We start from the raw sequence: 13,829 nt of genomic DNA on the forward strand, positions 1-13,829 counted from the left end.
ATCTGTATGTCCCTAAAATTACCCAGGTGATTCTGATTTAAGTCCAGGTTGAGAACCACTGACCTGGTAAGATGATAACCAGACAATGCCTTGAGATATGGTATTTACTCATTCTTCTTATAGCACATGGAAAAACATATACAAACATTAGGTATCAATACAGTACAAAGACTATTATAGGGGAATTACAATTTAATCAACACTGATTAGACACTTTTCACAAGGCCCTGTGCTAGGAACAGATAAACAAGACAGCCTCTACCCTAAAGCTCAGTTCGTGTGGAAGAGAAATGTAAGCAAATACGTCCTATATTATGGGATGAATGCAGTGAAAGAGAGATGCGAGGTGTAATGGTGACTAAGGTAGTGCTTCTCACACCGGAATGTGCACAGGAATCCCCTAGAGATCTGGTATAATGCCAACGTGAACTTATTAGGTCTAAAGTAGGGACTGAGATTCCACGTGTCTAACAAGCTCTCACACTTTAGCCAACAAGGTTTTGAGGTGGTTGCCCGGCTCCTGCACAAACCTTCACAGGATGGGCGAGAATTTTCTGGGGAGCTTTGGAAGGAAAGGGCAATCCAGGAAAAGGAATGGCTTGGTCATGATCAGAGAACAGCAAAGAGCTGAGTAAGGCACAGAATACAGTTCAAAAAAACAAAACAAAACAAACAAAAAAAAACATAGGAAGAAGAGATGAGTCTAGATTGGTAGGGAGAGATATGATCACAGGGGCATCTTGTGCCTTAGAAGAATGTGGGCTTTTCCCAACAGACAATGGGAAGCCAGTAAGAGTTTCTTTTCTTTCTTTCTTCTTTTCTTTTAAGTAGACTCCATGTCTGCATGGAACCCAACGTGGGGTCTGAACTCATGATCCTGAGATCAAAACCTGAGCTGACATCACGAGTCGAATGCTTAACCAACTGTGCCACCCAGGTGCCCCAAGAGATTTGAACAAGGAAATCGTTCAGTTAGATTTATGATTTAGAAAATAAAGTGACAAAATATTATGTTTATTCTCCTATTATTTGCCATAATAAAAACTGGAAACATCAAAAATGTCAACCAACAAGGGCCTGGCCAAAGAAATTATGTACAGCCATAGCTGAATATCATAAAACCATTAAAAAAGAGAGCTCTATATACACTGATATGAAAAAGTAGTATATTACATTAATTACAAAAAGTTAAGTGATACATATTTGAAATATGCATATGCTTATATATACATAAAAGCTGTTGACTATATTTTATATATATATATTTGCTTATTTACACATCACATAGTTTCTGTAAAGAATACAAATGAAAGATAGCTAGCGTGGGGATGGGAAGGAAACAGATGATGTGCAAACCGCCATCAAGTGCAGGAGAGGCTGCAGCCCTAAACTGGGGTGAAAAGACACCAGAGACGTGAAGGGGGGGCGAAACTCTGATGTCTCGGTGATGGGGAGGTGGAGGCAGGATGATGGGCAACCCGGGAAGGCTCCTAGTTTCAGGCCCGAGTGACAGGCAGATGGTGGTACCATTTTCCAAGGAGGGGAAGCATCTTTAGAGACAGACATGCTGAATTTAAGGTTCAGTAGGGACTTCGGCAGAAGCTTCCGCAGTCATCGGGGAAACGGGCCTAACTGGGAAGTGGAGATAGACATAAAGAAAGATGACTTTCTGAGGAAGTCTAACAGTAAAAGGAATGAACACCTAGTAAAAGATGAGGGGAGGGTTTTTCGTTTGGGTTTTAAGCAAACATCTGGGTGTGTTCCTGTGCTGAGGGGACAGGACTGGCTGAGGAGCAGAGGTTCTCACTACAAAAGTGTGAAGCAAGTTCACTCAGGTGGCAGGTGGGACCTGAGGCATGAGGACTGCCTCAGATCGATCCTCTGCTGAATTACCAAGTAGAAATGATTGCAGATAAGTTTGTGGGCTGTGGTGTGGACTGTTCCAATAGATTCACGCTAAGCGCTCTCAATTTCTTCTTTTGGGAAAGGGCAAAGACAGAATGGCCAGATGGGGTAGTATCTTGGGGCAGAATTCTCAAGAACAGCTGCGAGGAGGAGCAGAGGAGCCGACCTTCCCAGGGAAGGAGCCGTGGAAGCACTGCCGGGTGGGGCTGGAGACCACTTATCCAGGCCAGCCTCCTCGCACTCCTCGGTGGGATTCCTCAGAGAGCCCAGCACAGCCTGCCTGCGGGAGTGGAAGAGGAAGACGGGGCAGACTGGAGGTAGACATGGGGGAAAGACAGGAAGACGGGAGGCCGGAGGTGCTGGGGATGGGAACACAGGACGACTGACAACCCAGGGCTAACACCAACATAGCCACACACAGTTTCCTTAGCCCAACATATTAGCTACAGGATATAAAGCTTTTATCCTTGACAAACACTGTTGCAAGTACAGGGCTCCACTTGTTTTAAGATTACATTCATTGGGTGTTTTAAAAACTATTTTAAGGGGCGCCTGGGTGGATCAGTGGGTTAAAGCCTCTGCCTTCGGCTCAGGTCATGATCCCAGGGTCCTGGGATCGAGCCCCGCATAGGGCTCTCTGCTCAGCGGGGAGCCTGCTTCCTCCTCTCTCTCTGCCTGTCTCTCTACCTACTTGTGATCTCTGTCAAATGAATAAATAAAAAAATCTTTAAAAAAAAAACCAAAAAACAAAACAAAACAAAAACCAAAAAATAAAAACTATTTTAAGTAATATGTTCACTATAAAAAGAAAACACTGAAAACACACAAAGATCTGAAGAAAATAAATCACCTGTTGATGCACCACCCATAAATAACCACTATTATGTTATACTCATTTTCATGTATTTTCCTTATGAGTGGGCATATACAAAGTTTGGAATGATGATGTTATAACATTTTTATATACCATGAAATGACTTAGTTGTAAAAGCACTTTAAAAGTCACTGTATGGGGGCGCCTGGGTGGCTCAGTGGGTTAGGCCTCTGCCTTCAGCTCAGGTCATGATCTTGGGGTCCTGGGATCGAGCCCTGCATCGGGCTCTCTGCTCCGCAGGGAGCCTGCCTCCACCTCTCTCTCTGCCTGCCTCTCTGCCTACTTGTGATCTCTGTCTGCCAAATAAATAAATAAAGTATTTAAAAAAAAAAAAAAAAGGTCAGGAGCGCCTGGGTGGCTCAGTGGGTTAAAGCTTCTGTCTTCAGCTCAGGTCATGATCCCAGGGTTCTGGGATCGAGCCCCGAATCGGGCTCTCTGCTTGGCAGGGAGCCTGCTTCCCCCCTTCTCTCTCGCCTGCCTCTCTGCCTACTTGTGATCTCTGTCAAATAAATAAATCTTTAAAAAAATAAATAAATAAATGAAAATAAGGTCACTGTATTAAAAGCTACTTAAAACATTAGCTGTCATTGTATTTTTGACAGAGAAAGACACAATGAGAGAAGAAACACAAGCAGGAGGAGTGGGAGAAGGAGAAACAGGCTTCCCACTGAGCAGAGAGCCCGATGCAAGGCTCAAACCCAGGACCCTGGGATCACAACCCCAGATGAAGGCAGGCGCTTAACGACTGAGCCACCCAGGCGCCCCGGTTGTCATTATATTTTTAAGACCCAAATAATATCAGCAGGAACTTTGTCTTTTTTTTTTTTTTTTTTTTTTAAGATTTTATTTTTAGGTAATCTCTCCATCCAACATGGGGCTCAAACCCACAACTCCGAGATCAAGAATCATACATTCCACTGACTGGGCCAGCCAGGTGGCCCCAGGATCTTTGTCTTTTACATAATTCATAAAATACCTAGCATACTGTAAGTCTTAAAACCTATTAAACAGTTTTAAATGATTAGACTATTAGTCATAAGCTATATCTTCAAAATTCCCTATATAATACCGGTTATGTTTATATTATAGTATGTGTATACTTCTGATATTATTTCAATGAGTTTTAATACTTGCCTGTTCTTCTAACTGCATTTTATTTTCTGTCATCTGTTCTAGGAGTTTATCAAGTTTCTTTAAAGATTTAAGGTCACTTCCAACTTCCTTTTCTATAAATGCAGACACGTAAGAAGGGAGATCACCATTATCTGTATCTTCATTGACTTGTTCATTTCCAACAAGAGCTATAATATGCACATCACCTAAAACAAAAGAATATTATTCAACATTACTAAGTACCATGGAGTTAAAGGAAATACAGAAGATATACAAAGCAATATATCTACTTTCAAAAGTCAGTAATTTAAAAAAAACACTATATATGGTATGCGTATATATGTTCATGTATATATACATACCCCATATCCACACATATAAAATACCAAAATTAATATATATAATACGTATAGATGTATTTGCATATATGTGGATTTTTTGGATTTATTTTTTACACACACACACACACACACACACACAGATATCCAAATGAATAGCTATAAAGCAATCTATCAATCAAGTACTACAAAATGCTTAGGAGCTGAGGAAATTCAGAGGAAGGAAAAATCCTGAGGTCTGTCCTAGTAACCATGGTTCCAACTGATGTTGGCGTGACAATGCAGTTATAAGCAAATATTAAACTTTTCCAGAAGACTTTTATCTTACGAATCTATTTTATTACTAGAGGAAAAAAAGGTCAAATACTATTTTATGGATACGGTTTTTATTACAGTAGTAATATATTTTCAAAATTTGTAAGGAAACAGATAATGTGATCTAGAATAACACCAGAGGACTCTGATTTTAAAATGTTAAAAAAAGGAAAAAGTATTCAAAGATTTCAAGTACATGAAAAAAAAATTTGAAAGGCTGACCAATGAGTAAAAACTCCTCCTTATGTAAGAGTAAAAAAGTTTTAGGTGCACCTGGATTGCTCAGTCGGTTAAGCATCCAACTCTTGGTTTCAGCTCAGGTCATGATCTCAGGGTCATGAGATTGAGCCCCACATCAGCCTCCATGCTCAGTGAGGAGACTGCTTGAGATTCTCTCTCTCCCTCTCCCTTTGCCTCTCCCCCACTCTTGTACACTCACACACACACACACACTCTCTCCCTCTCTCTCCCTCTCATAAACAGATAAATCTTTTTTTATGTTAAAGATTTATTTATTTATTTATTTGACAGACAGGGATCACAAGTAGGCAGAGAGGCAGGCAGAGAGAGAGGAGGAAGCAGGTCCCCTGCTGAGCAGAGAGCCTGATGTGGGGCTTGATCCCAGGACCCTGAGATCATGACCTGAGCTGAAGGCAGAGGCTTTAACCCACTGAGCCACCCAGGCACCCCTCTTTTTTTAAAAAGTAAAAAAAATAATAATAATTTTAAAATTTAAAGTTTTTAAATTTTAAAAAATTTTTAATTTTTTTCAATGCCATTTCTTCAAATGCCATTGTACAAAGTAAGATGCCCATGTCGGAAAAAGAAAATAAAAGGAACTGTGAAAGAAAACACAATTACTAAGAAAAACACAAAATGACACATGCAACCACTAACTTGGTACAGTCTGAAGTGAGACTCCTTCCACGGCAAATACACTAGACTTGAACTGGGTCATTCAAGTTTATACACGCTTATTAAATATGACGAAAACAAATGACTTGGAACCCTGAGCCATTTCTATGGAGGAGTAGTGGCAGAGGCAGCATGGCCTGTGACGGAGTGAACAATGCCCAGTGAAAACAGGAACACTGTGTAGCTTTGCTCTCACCCCATTTAGCAGGTGGGATTTCCCAAAAGCCATTTCCTCACTCTGCAACTGAACGCCAATTGTTTCCTGTCAGTTCCAAGTCAGTTTTTCACTCTGCAGGCCTCTATACCTTCTTCCACTATCCACAATGTTTCAGAAATAATTAAGTCGTTGAAGCTACATTCTCCATTTTTTAGTCAAAGAAACAGATTTCTAGTAAACACTTAATCCACTTCAAAGGAAATTAAATCCTCTTCCACTGTCCAGAATTTGTGGACCAACAGCACTGCTCCTTTTTTGCAGAGCTTCTCCAGCTCTACCTTCACTGACTGTCTGTGCCTGGCTGGACGTGGCTACACCCCACAGAAATCTGAAGGCCACAGTGGGGTGTTGGCAAGGAAGGTAGGAGTGACGTGATCTGTAGTTCCTACCGAGGCTCTTTCCACTTGAGCCCTATGTGTTAGATACACTGTTTCCTCTGAGGTATCTGTTCCATGTGCAGGCTGTCCCCCTTTGCTTACTTAGGGTACCCTTCTTCCTGGAGAAGGTTAGGAAACTTGGTACAATGGTGGCTGCTTTTCCACAATTTGAATTATTCCACAGACAGAGCTTAAACCCCCTAGATTTAGTAGGACCGTGCTCGCTTCGGCAGCACATATACTAGATTTAGTAGGACCTACAGATTTTTTAAAAAGGTGGTGGGGGGAGCTTGGGTGGCACAGGCAGTTAAGTGTCTGACTCTTGGTTTCAGCTCTGGTGGTGATCTTGGGGGATGTGAGATCAAACCCCACATCAGGCTCAACACTCAGCAGGGAGTCGGCTTGTCTCTCTCCCATCCCCTCTGTAATTACCCCCCACCTGCTTGTGCAATTCTCTCTCTCTCAAATAAATAAAGTCTTAAAGATTTTTTTTTTTTTTTTTTTTTTTTTTTTTTTTGACAGAGGGATCTCAAGTAGGCAGAGAGGCAGGCAAAGATAGAGGGGGAAGCAGGCTCCCTGCTGAGCAGAGAGCCCGATGAGGGGCTCAATCCCAAGACCCTGAGATCATGACCCAAGCTGAAGGCAGAGGCTTAACCCACTGAGCCACCCCAGTGCCCTCAAATAAGTAAAATCTTTAAAAAAAAAAAAAAGATAATGTAAGAGGAATAGCCATTGGTCTCCAGATGAAAATAAGTGCTATAAAATAAGGTCCCAGACAAAAAGCAGACTTCCTAGAAACCAAACCTTAGAATAAACCTGAACATACAGTGCATTTCTCTACTTCAGGTTTAACTAAAGGATTTGGTCCTCTCTAAACAAACCATTCACATTGAGTTTATAAACAAATTAAAAGCTTAATTATACTAGCATATATTTAATTAGAGACTGCAGCAATTTCTAAAAAAGAAAAAAACAGTGTGTGTGCATGAGAGATAAAGCTGGGGGAACAATACAGAGCCTCCTGGGGAGCAATACTGGTTGAACTTCGCCTCTGTTCTTCCTGGAGCTGCCCTTGTAGAACTTGGCTCTTTACCAAAACTGAAGTTTTAAGAAAGCAGCAACGAGGGAAAGGCAAGAGGTTATAATCAGCCTCATTACAAAACAACTGTTACTTCTGATAAAATGAAAATATGAATATCTAAAAAAAAGATTTGCCTAAATGCAAAATGTAACTGTCAGATATTCAATTATTTATGTAAAGATTAACAGAACAGGGGCGTCTGGGTGGCTCAGTCAATGAAGCGTCTGCCTTTGGCTCAGGTCATGATCTCGGGGTCCTGGAATCGAGCCCCACACCAGGCTACCTACTCAGCAGGGCGTCTGCTTCTCTCCCTGACCCTTCCCCCCTCGTGCTCTGTCTCTCTCTCTCTCAAATAAATAAATAAAATCTTAAAAAAAAAGATTAACAGAATATATACCAATGTGTTTAGGACTGGGAATGTTCCCCAGCCCTCCAAAACCAAATTTTCCTTTGTTCTATTAAACTTATAAGAATTAAAAGCTTGTTTCTGTGCTATGAGAACCAGCAGCCCACTAGTAAGAAGAAGCAAAACTAGCGTAAATCTGTGCCTCAACTTCCCAACTATAAATGGTAACATTTGCCCCGCTTATACTTAAAGGTTATAAACAGGATTAAAGTCCATGTTTCCTGACTCTCAACCCAATTTTCTTATTTTTTTTTCTTTCAAATATGAGCAGAATTGGCTGGCCTCCATCAAATTTTATTAATACAGAAACCCATCTACCATTATGTACAGGAGTCACGGTGTCCTCTTTTTTTATCCTAAATAAACAAGATTTAAAGATTTTCTTTCTTCAAAGATTTTATTGAATTATCTCAGAGAGAAAGAGAGAGAGTGAACAAGTTCAAGCATGAGTGGGGGGAAAAGAGCACAGGAAGAAGCAGACCCTACTGAGCAGAGAGCCTAAAGAGGGGCTCCATCCCAGGACCCCTGGATCATGACCTGAGCCGAAGACAGACACTTAACCGGCTGAGCCAGCCAGGTACTCCTTTAAGTGATATTCCTTTGACATCACCATTTAAGTGCAGCATAGTACATTCTTAGTCAAATGACATATTTTTTTTAAAGATTCATTTATTTGAGAGAGAGAAAGCACGAGGCCGGGGGCAGGGGTTGAGAAGGGGCAGTGAGAGAGGGAGAGGCAGACTACCCACTGAGCAGGGAGGCTTAGCCAACCGAGCCACCCAGGTGCCCCAAATGATATTCATGAAGATGACACACTGATGATTTGCGAGGCTTTTATGACTCTCTTCTCGTTTTTTTGTAATGAGCACTCCTAATTGCAAAGAAGTTGACCAAACCACCAAAGGAGGGACAAGGACAAAGTCTATAGTCTGTGTCTTTCATTCTACTAAATGACAGCTCAGTAGGCATCAACTTCCAGGCATCTGAATGGGCAAAGGTGGAAAAGGGAAGGGTTTAACTGAAAGACTGGGGTACTCTCCAATCCTTTTACAAGGGAGCGAAGCTGTGGGAGCTATGCCTGTCAAGGGCTGTGGACTACTTAGAGCTTTCCTTCTGAGGCAGACTAGATCAGCGGGCAATGTCAAGGGCAAGCCTAACTCCTGAAGCCATTGTGGTAATGTGGATACCCTTCCTACTATCACTATTCATTCCTAGACTATTTGCCATGGTCAGAAGAACCAAAACCCTCTGATGAAACAGCTGTCACATGCTCTTCCCTTTCTCCCCTAATAAATTTCACTTCAAATGCCCTTGAAGACTCCTTGATTTCCAAAAGCCTGCCATGCTTCGCTCATTAAAGTAAAAATGACTAATGTCCATGTCCTTGACATATGCTCCCGTCCTAGGTGGAAAATGGGACCTTTTCCCTCTTCCTTGTCCAGACCAAGACCCAGGAAACAAGTTATCACTTGTCCTCTTCCTCCCACCTCAACTTTTAGAGGAAAATTCACCGAAGGTAGAGTACAACTAAGCAATTACCATTTTGACTCCAATTAAAGCGGTGGTCATCTCCCCTAGATCATTAGCCCCTCCAAATTCCTGATGCTTGATAAGTCGATGCTTCATTAAAATAACAGGCGGGCCCTAATTATTCTGAATCCAGTATGAGGGGCAGCACTGCAGTAAATCCACACCAGACCCTGCACTAAGTAGGGATTAGGAAATGTTTATCTCTAAATCATCCCATATTTTACAATTTTAGAAAGAAAGATATGTATATAATGATAACCAATACCGAATACTATGCAAGCATATTGTACAAAAAAGAGAGATTCGTCTAAAAGATAACAGGCTCAGCAAGGCGGTTCGCTGCAGACCCAGGGTTTTGGAGAGATGGCTGGGTACAGAATGCTTAGGTGTTTATAGAGTCCGCTTACTTTTCTCTTCGACGTCCTTCCTTTCGTCACCACTTTCAGAGCAGCACTAGAAGAACAGGTGTAACGAACACATTAAGACTGAAGAGATAGGTGGAACTCACACAGGATTCCCAAAGGGCATCCACTGGAGCACTACGAGGTCCCAGACCCCCTCCCCTGGGGCCTTCCTGAGGGGTCAGGGCCATCTGATGCAGGTGGCCCTTGGGACCACCACTGCCACCACCCCAGGACGGCTGGCGTTACCGCCCCCAGCTTCCAGCGCCACGTCCCTAGAGAGATCTGTCTGTGTCATCTCACTGGGATGGCCAGAGCCACCGCCTCGGGGCCAGCTCCCCTGGGAGGTCCGTGCCACCTCACTAGATTGCAAGTGCTATCTCCCCCGGGCCACGGAAACCACGTCGCCAGGCTGCCAAGGCCACCTTAGAGACACAATATTCCTTGGGAGATCTGTGCCACCTCACTGGGTCACCGGTGTCCCTTGTCCAGATCACCAAGGCCGCCTCACCGGAGCTGCCGGCGACTCGCGGATCTCGCCGCCCGGGAGCATCCCGCCTCCGCACGAGTCCTCAGCTCCACGCGCAGCCAGCGTGGCTTGTAGCGTTCGGGGCCGGCCAGCGGCCACACACCCGCTCAGGCTGCAAGTCTGTGGGGCTGGACGCCACCGCTACTTCCCCTCCGTCTCTCTGGTTTCTTCCTCTCTTCCCAGAGAGGCCCTGCCCGCGCAGTCGCCAGCCCTGCGCCTTAGCTCCCCCTCCTGGCAGGAGGCCGGCTCGGCCGCTCAGAAAGTGGGCACTGTGCCCCAAGGCTTTCCCGAGAAAGCTTGGGGGGGGAGGGGTGGCGGTTCTTCTCAACCAGGAAAAAACCTCCACCTTTCTGGGCACTCAGTGGGCCTTTTTAACCTGGAAACTCATAGTTTTTAGTTTGGAGACGTTTTCTTGAACTTTTTGTTGACGACCATTACTTCCCTAACCGCTGTTGGTTTTTCCTTTCGGAACTCTTATTTTTCAGATTTGGATTCCCTGGAATGGTTCCTGAATTTCTCATTTTTTCTTTCTTATTTTTCATTTCTTTGTCCTTTCCCTTACACTTACTTCTTCTTTCTCAGGATGCTTCTGGAGGTTGTGCTCTACTAAAATGAGGGACTAAACAAAGAAAAAAGAAGACATGGGATATAGGAAACAGAAAACACAATACAGAAGAAAAATGAATTGAGAGTCCCTGACACCAACCATCACCAGACGTGGACTGGTGCAGGTCCAAAAGGCTCCAGGAGAGACTCATTCAGACAGATTAAACTGATAGAACACCTCAACTATCTAAATCTTGGGAGGCGGAGATTGAAACAATCATTAAAAAGTTTGGGCTCGGGGGGGCCTGGGTGGCTCAGTGGGTTAAAGCCTCTGCCTTCAGCTCAGGTCATGATCCCAGGGTCCTGGGATTGAGCCCCACATCAGGCTCTCTGCTCAGCCGGAAACCTGCCTCCCCCTCTCTCTCTGCCTGCCTCTCTGCCTACTTGTGATCTCTGTCAATAAATAAATAAAATCTAAATACATATATATGTATATACTTTTAAAAAGGGACAGTATAGGGCACCTGGGTGGCTCAGTCATTAAGCGTCTGCCTTTAGCTCAGGTTACGATCCCAGGGTCCTGGGATCCAGTCCTGTGTCAGGCTCCCTGATCAGCAGGAAGCCTGCTTCTTATTCTCCCACTACCCCTGCTTGTGTTCCCTCTCTCACTGTGCCACTCTCTGTCAGATAAATTAAGTAAAATCTTAAAAAAAAAAAAAAAGAGAAGAAAGGACAGTATAACTTGATTGAGTAGATAAAGAGTTGAAAGTGTGGTGGGGTTGGGGGAGGGATGGGTAAAGGAAGAAAAGTTAAAACCTGGGGCACCTGGGTGGCTCAGTGGGTTAAAGCCTCTGCCTTGGGCTCAGGTCATGATCCCAGGGTCCTGGGATCGAGCCCCGCATTGGGCTCTCTGCTCAGCGGGGAGCTTGCTTTCTCCTCTCTCTCTGCCTGCCTCTCCACCTACTTGTGATTTCTGTCAAATAAATAAATAAAATCTTTAAAAAAAAAAAAAAGAAAAGTTAAAACCTCATCTTCCATTTAGTGAAGTCAATAGATAATGCTTAAAAGTGAAAAATTGAGAAATAGCAATGCAAATATTTTTTTATTTTTATTTTTTGCAATGCAAACATTTTATATAGAGAAATGAAGGTAAATATCACAATAGCAGTTGAAAGAGGCAACATGAGGACACTGGGTGGCTCAGTCGGTTAAGTGCCTGACTCGTGATTTTGGCTCAGGTCATGACCTCAGGATTGTGGGATTGAGCCCGATGGCAGGCATCATGCTCAGTGGGGAACCTGCTTGGGATTCCTTCTCTCCTTCTCCCTCTGCCCCTTCCCCTCTAAAATAAATAAATAAGTCTTTTTAAAAGTGTGAAATGAGGGAGGCCTGGATGGCCCAGTAGGTTCAGTGTCTGCCTTCAGCTTAGGTCATGTTCCCAGGGTTTTAGGATTGAGTTCTGCATTGGGCTCCCTGCTTGGCAGGGAGCCAGTTTCCGGATTCTTCTGCCTGCCACTCCCCCTGCTTGTGCTCTGTCTCTGTCTCTCTCTCTCTGACAAATAAATAAATAAAGTCTTTAAATAAATAAATAAAAATTAAAAAATGACATGGCTGTCTTTGAGGAGGGGAAAATTGGTAAGGAGGGGGTGGGGGTACAACCTTTGCTCTTTCATTGCAAATTAAAAGATTTCTACAGAACTATTTGACTCTAAATCACAAACATGCGTAACTGATAAAAATAAAAACATTAAAGGGAAAAGAAGATTGCTCTAAACTCATATTTTTGCTTCTGAAGAATTCACTTTCTGGTAAGGGAAATAGAAATAAAAATAATTTAAGTTTGGATGCCGTAGGCTCAACAACAGAAATGTTTGCAGTGACTGAGGGAGCACAAAAAACAATCAACTACTATCTGGGGAGTGGAGAGAGGCCATCTAAAATGGACAGAATACTTGGCAATAATAAGGATAAACAAGAGATACATTGTGTCTGTTACGCACTTAGCAATACATAGTACTGGTGTGGGTTAAAAGCGGGATCCTGAATAATATATATAATATACATGTTAAATGTAATTTGAAAGTCAAGGAGAACATTAAATTGTTAAATAATTATTAGAGGAAGTTGGAATTTGGGACAGGCTTTGAATGCTTTTGCATTATTTTAAGTATAAAAGCCAATAAAGAGGGACACCTGGGTGGCTCAGTTGATTAAGTGGCTGCCTTCGGCTCAGGTCATGATCCCAGTGTCCTAGGATCGAGTCCCACATCGGGCTCCTTGCTTTGCAGGGATCTTGCTTCTCCCTCCCCCTCTGCCTACCACTCTGTCTGCCTGTGCTCTCGCACTCGCTCTCTCGCTCTCTAACAAATAAATAAATAAAATTCTTAAAAAAAAAAAAAAAAAAAAAAACAAAAACACCCCGGGGCCGATAGAGTGACTACTTAGTCACAGATCGTTTCGCCTCAGATCATGATCCCGGACTTCCTGGATTGAGTCCCGCATCGGGCTCCCAGCGACTTGGGGAGTCCGCTTCTCCCTCTGACCTTCTCCTCTCTCATACTCTCTCTCACTCATTCTCTCTCAAATAAATAAATAAAATCTTAAAAAAAAAAAAAAGCCAATAAAGAGCTGCCATTTTGAAAAACAAAACTAACAATACATGTTTCACTTGGACCTTGTCTAAGGCAGCTCAGGCTAAAAATGCAAAAAGGGTAAGTTTTGGCCGTGGACCTAGCTAACAGCCAAAGGAATGTAGACACATTCTCAGAGAAGACACTGTTTGAAGTATACAAAAATTTAAAGTTTGGGATCGAAGTTTTACTGAGGCTGTGGTAAAAATATTTGCAGTTGCTGTCACTGGAACATTAACCTATGAATTAGCCATAGCCAGAGCACATGTGCTTATACATGCATTAGAGACAAAACAGTCCATGGTACTGTACTTAATTGAGGTGACTGACCTCAGAGACAGGCAATATAGAATCCTACCAGTCTGAGTAAATTGTCCATACTGAGTATGGATAATGTACACCCAGATTTTAAAAACAAGTCTACAGATACTATAGAAAACAATGTGGGGGTTGTTCAAAAAACATTAAAAATAGAATTACCATATGATACATCAGTTCCGCTTCTGGGTATATGCCACAAAAAATTGAAAGCAAGGTCTCCAATAGTTATTGGAACATCCAATAGTTCATAGCAGCATTATTCACAATAACCAGAAGGTGGAAGCAATCCAAGTAACGAGAGGTGACAGATGTGGTTATATAATATGTAACG

At 42.8% G+C, this 13,829-nt stretch overlaps 1 protein-coding gene across 5 annotated transcripts in view; it reads right to left on the reverse strand.

Annotated features, from left to right (window-relative positions):
* The window catches only part of LOC111155326 (RAD50 interactor 1), a 33,536-nt gene extending 23,410 nt beyond the window's left edge, over nt 1-10,126 (reverse strand). For 2 of the 5 annotated variants that reach the window (XR_002641133.1, XM_022515468.1), the window contains exons 1-3: nt 9,984-10,065; nt 9,479-9,524; nt 3,914-4,098 (exon numbers count right to left, since the gene is read on the reverse strand). Coding sequence is in view for 4 of the 5 variants with exons in the window: in XM_022515468.1 (XP_022371176.1) it covers nt 3,914-4,098; nt 9,479-9,524; nt 9,984-10,025 (273 nt within the window). In the remaining variant the exon portion in view is untranslated. Of the gene's footprint in view, nt 1-3,913; nt 4,099-9,478; nt 9,525-9,983 lie in introns of all 5 variants that reach the window. The other 3 variants (XM_022515470.1, XM_022515467.1, XM_022515469.1) reach the window with 3 other exon arrangements.
* Between the last annotated feature and the right edge of the window lie 3,703 nt (nt 10,127-13,829).

Source organism: Enhydra lutris, unplaced genomic scaffold (assembly GCF_002288905.1).
Source record: "Enhydra lutris kenyoni isolate GAN:26980312 unplaced genomic scaffold, ASM228890v2 scaffoldscaffold40, whole genome shotgun sequence".
Lineage (NCBI taxonomy): Eukaryota > Metazoa > Chordata > Mammalia > Carnivora > Mustelidae > Enhydra > Enhydra lutris.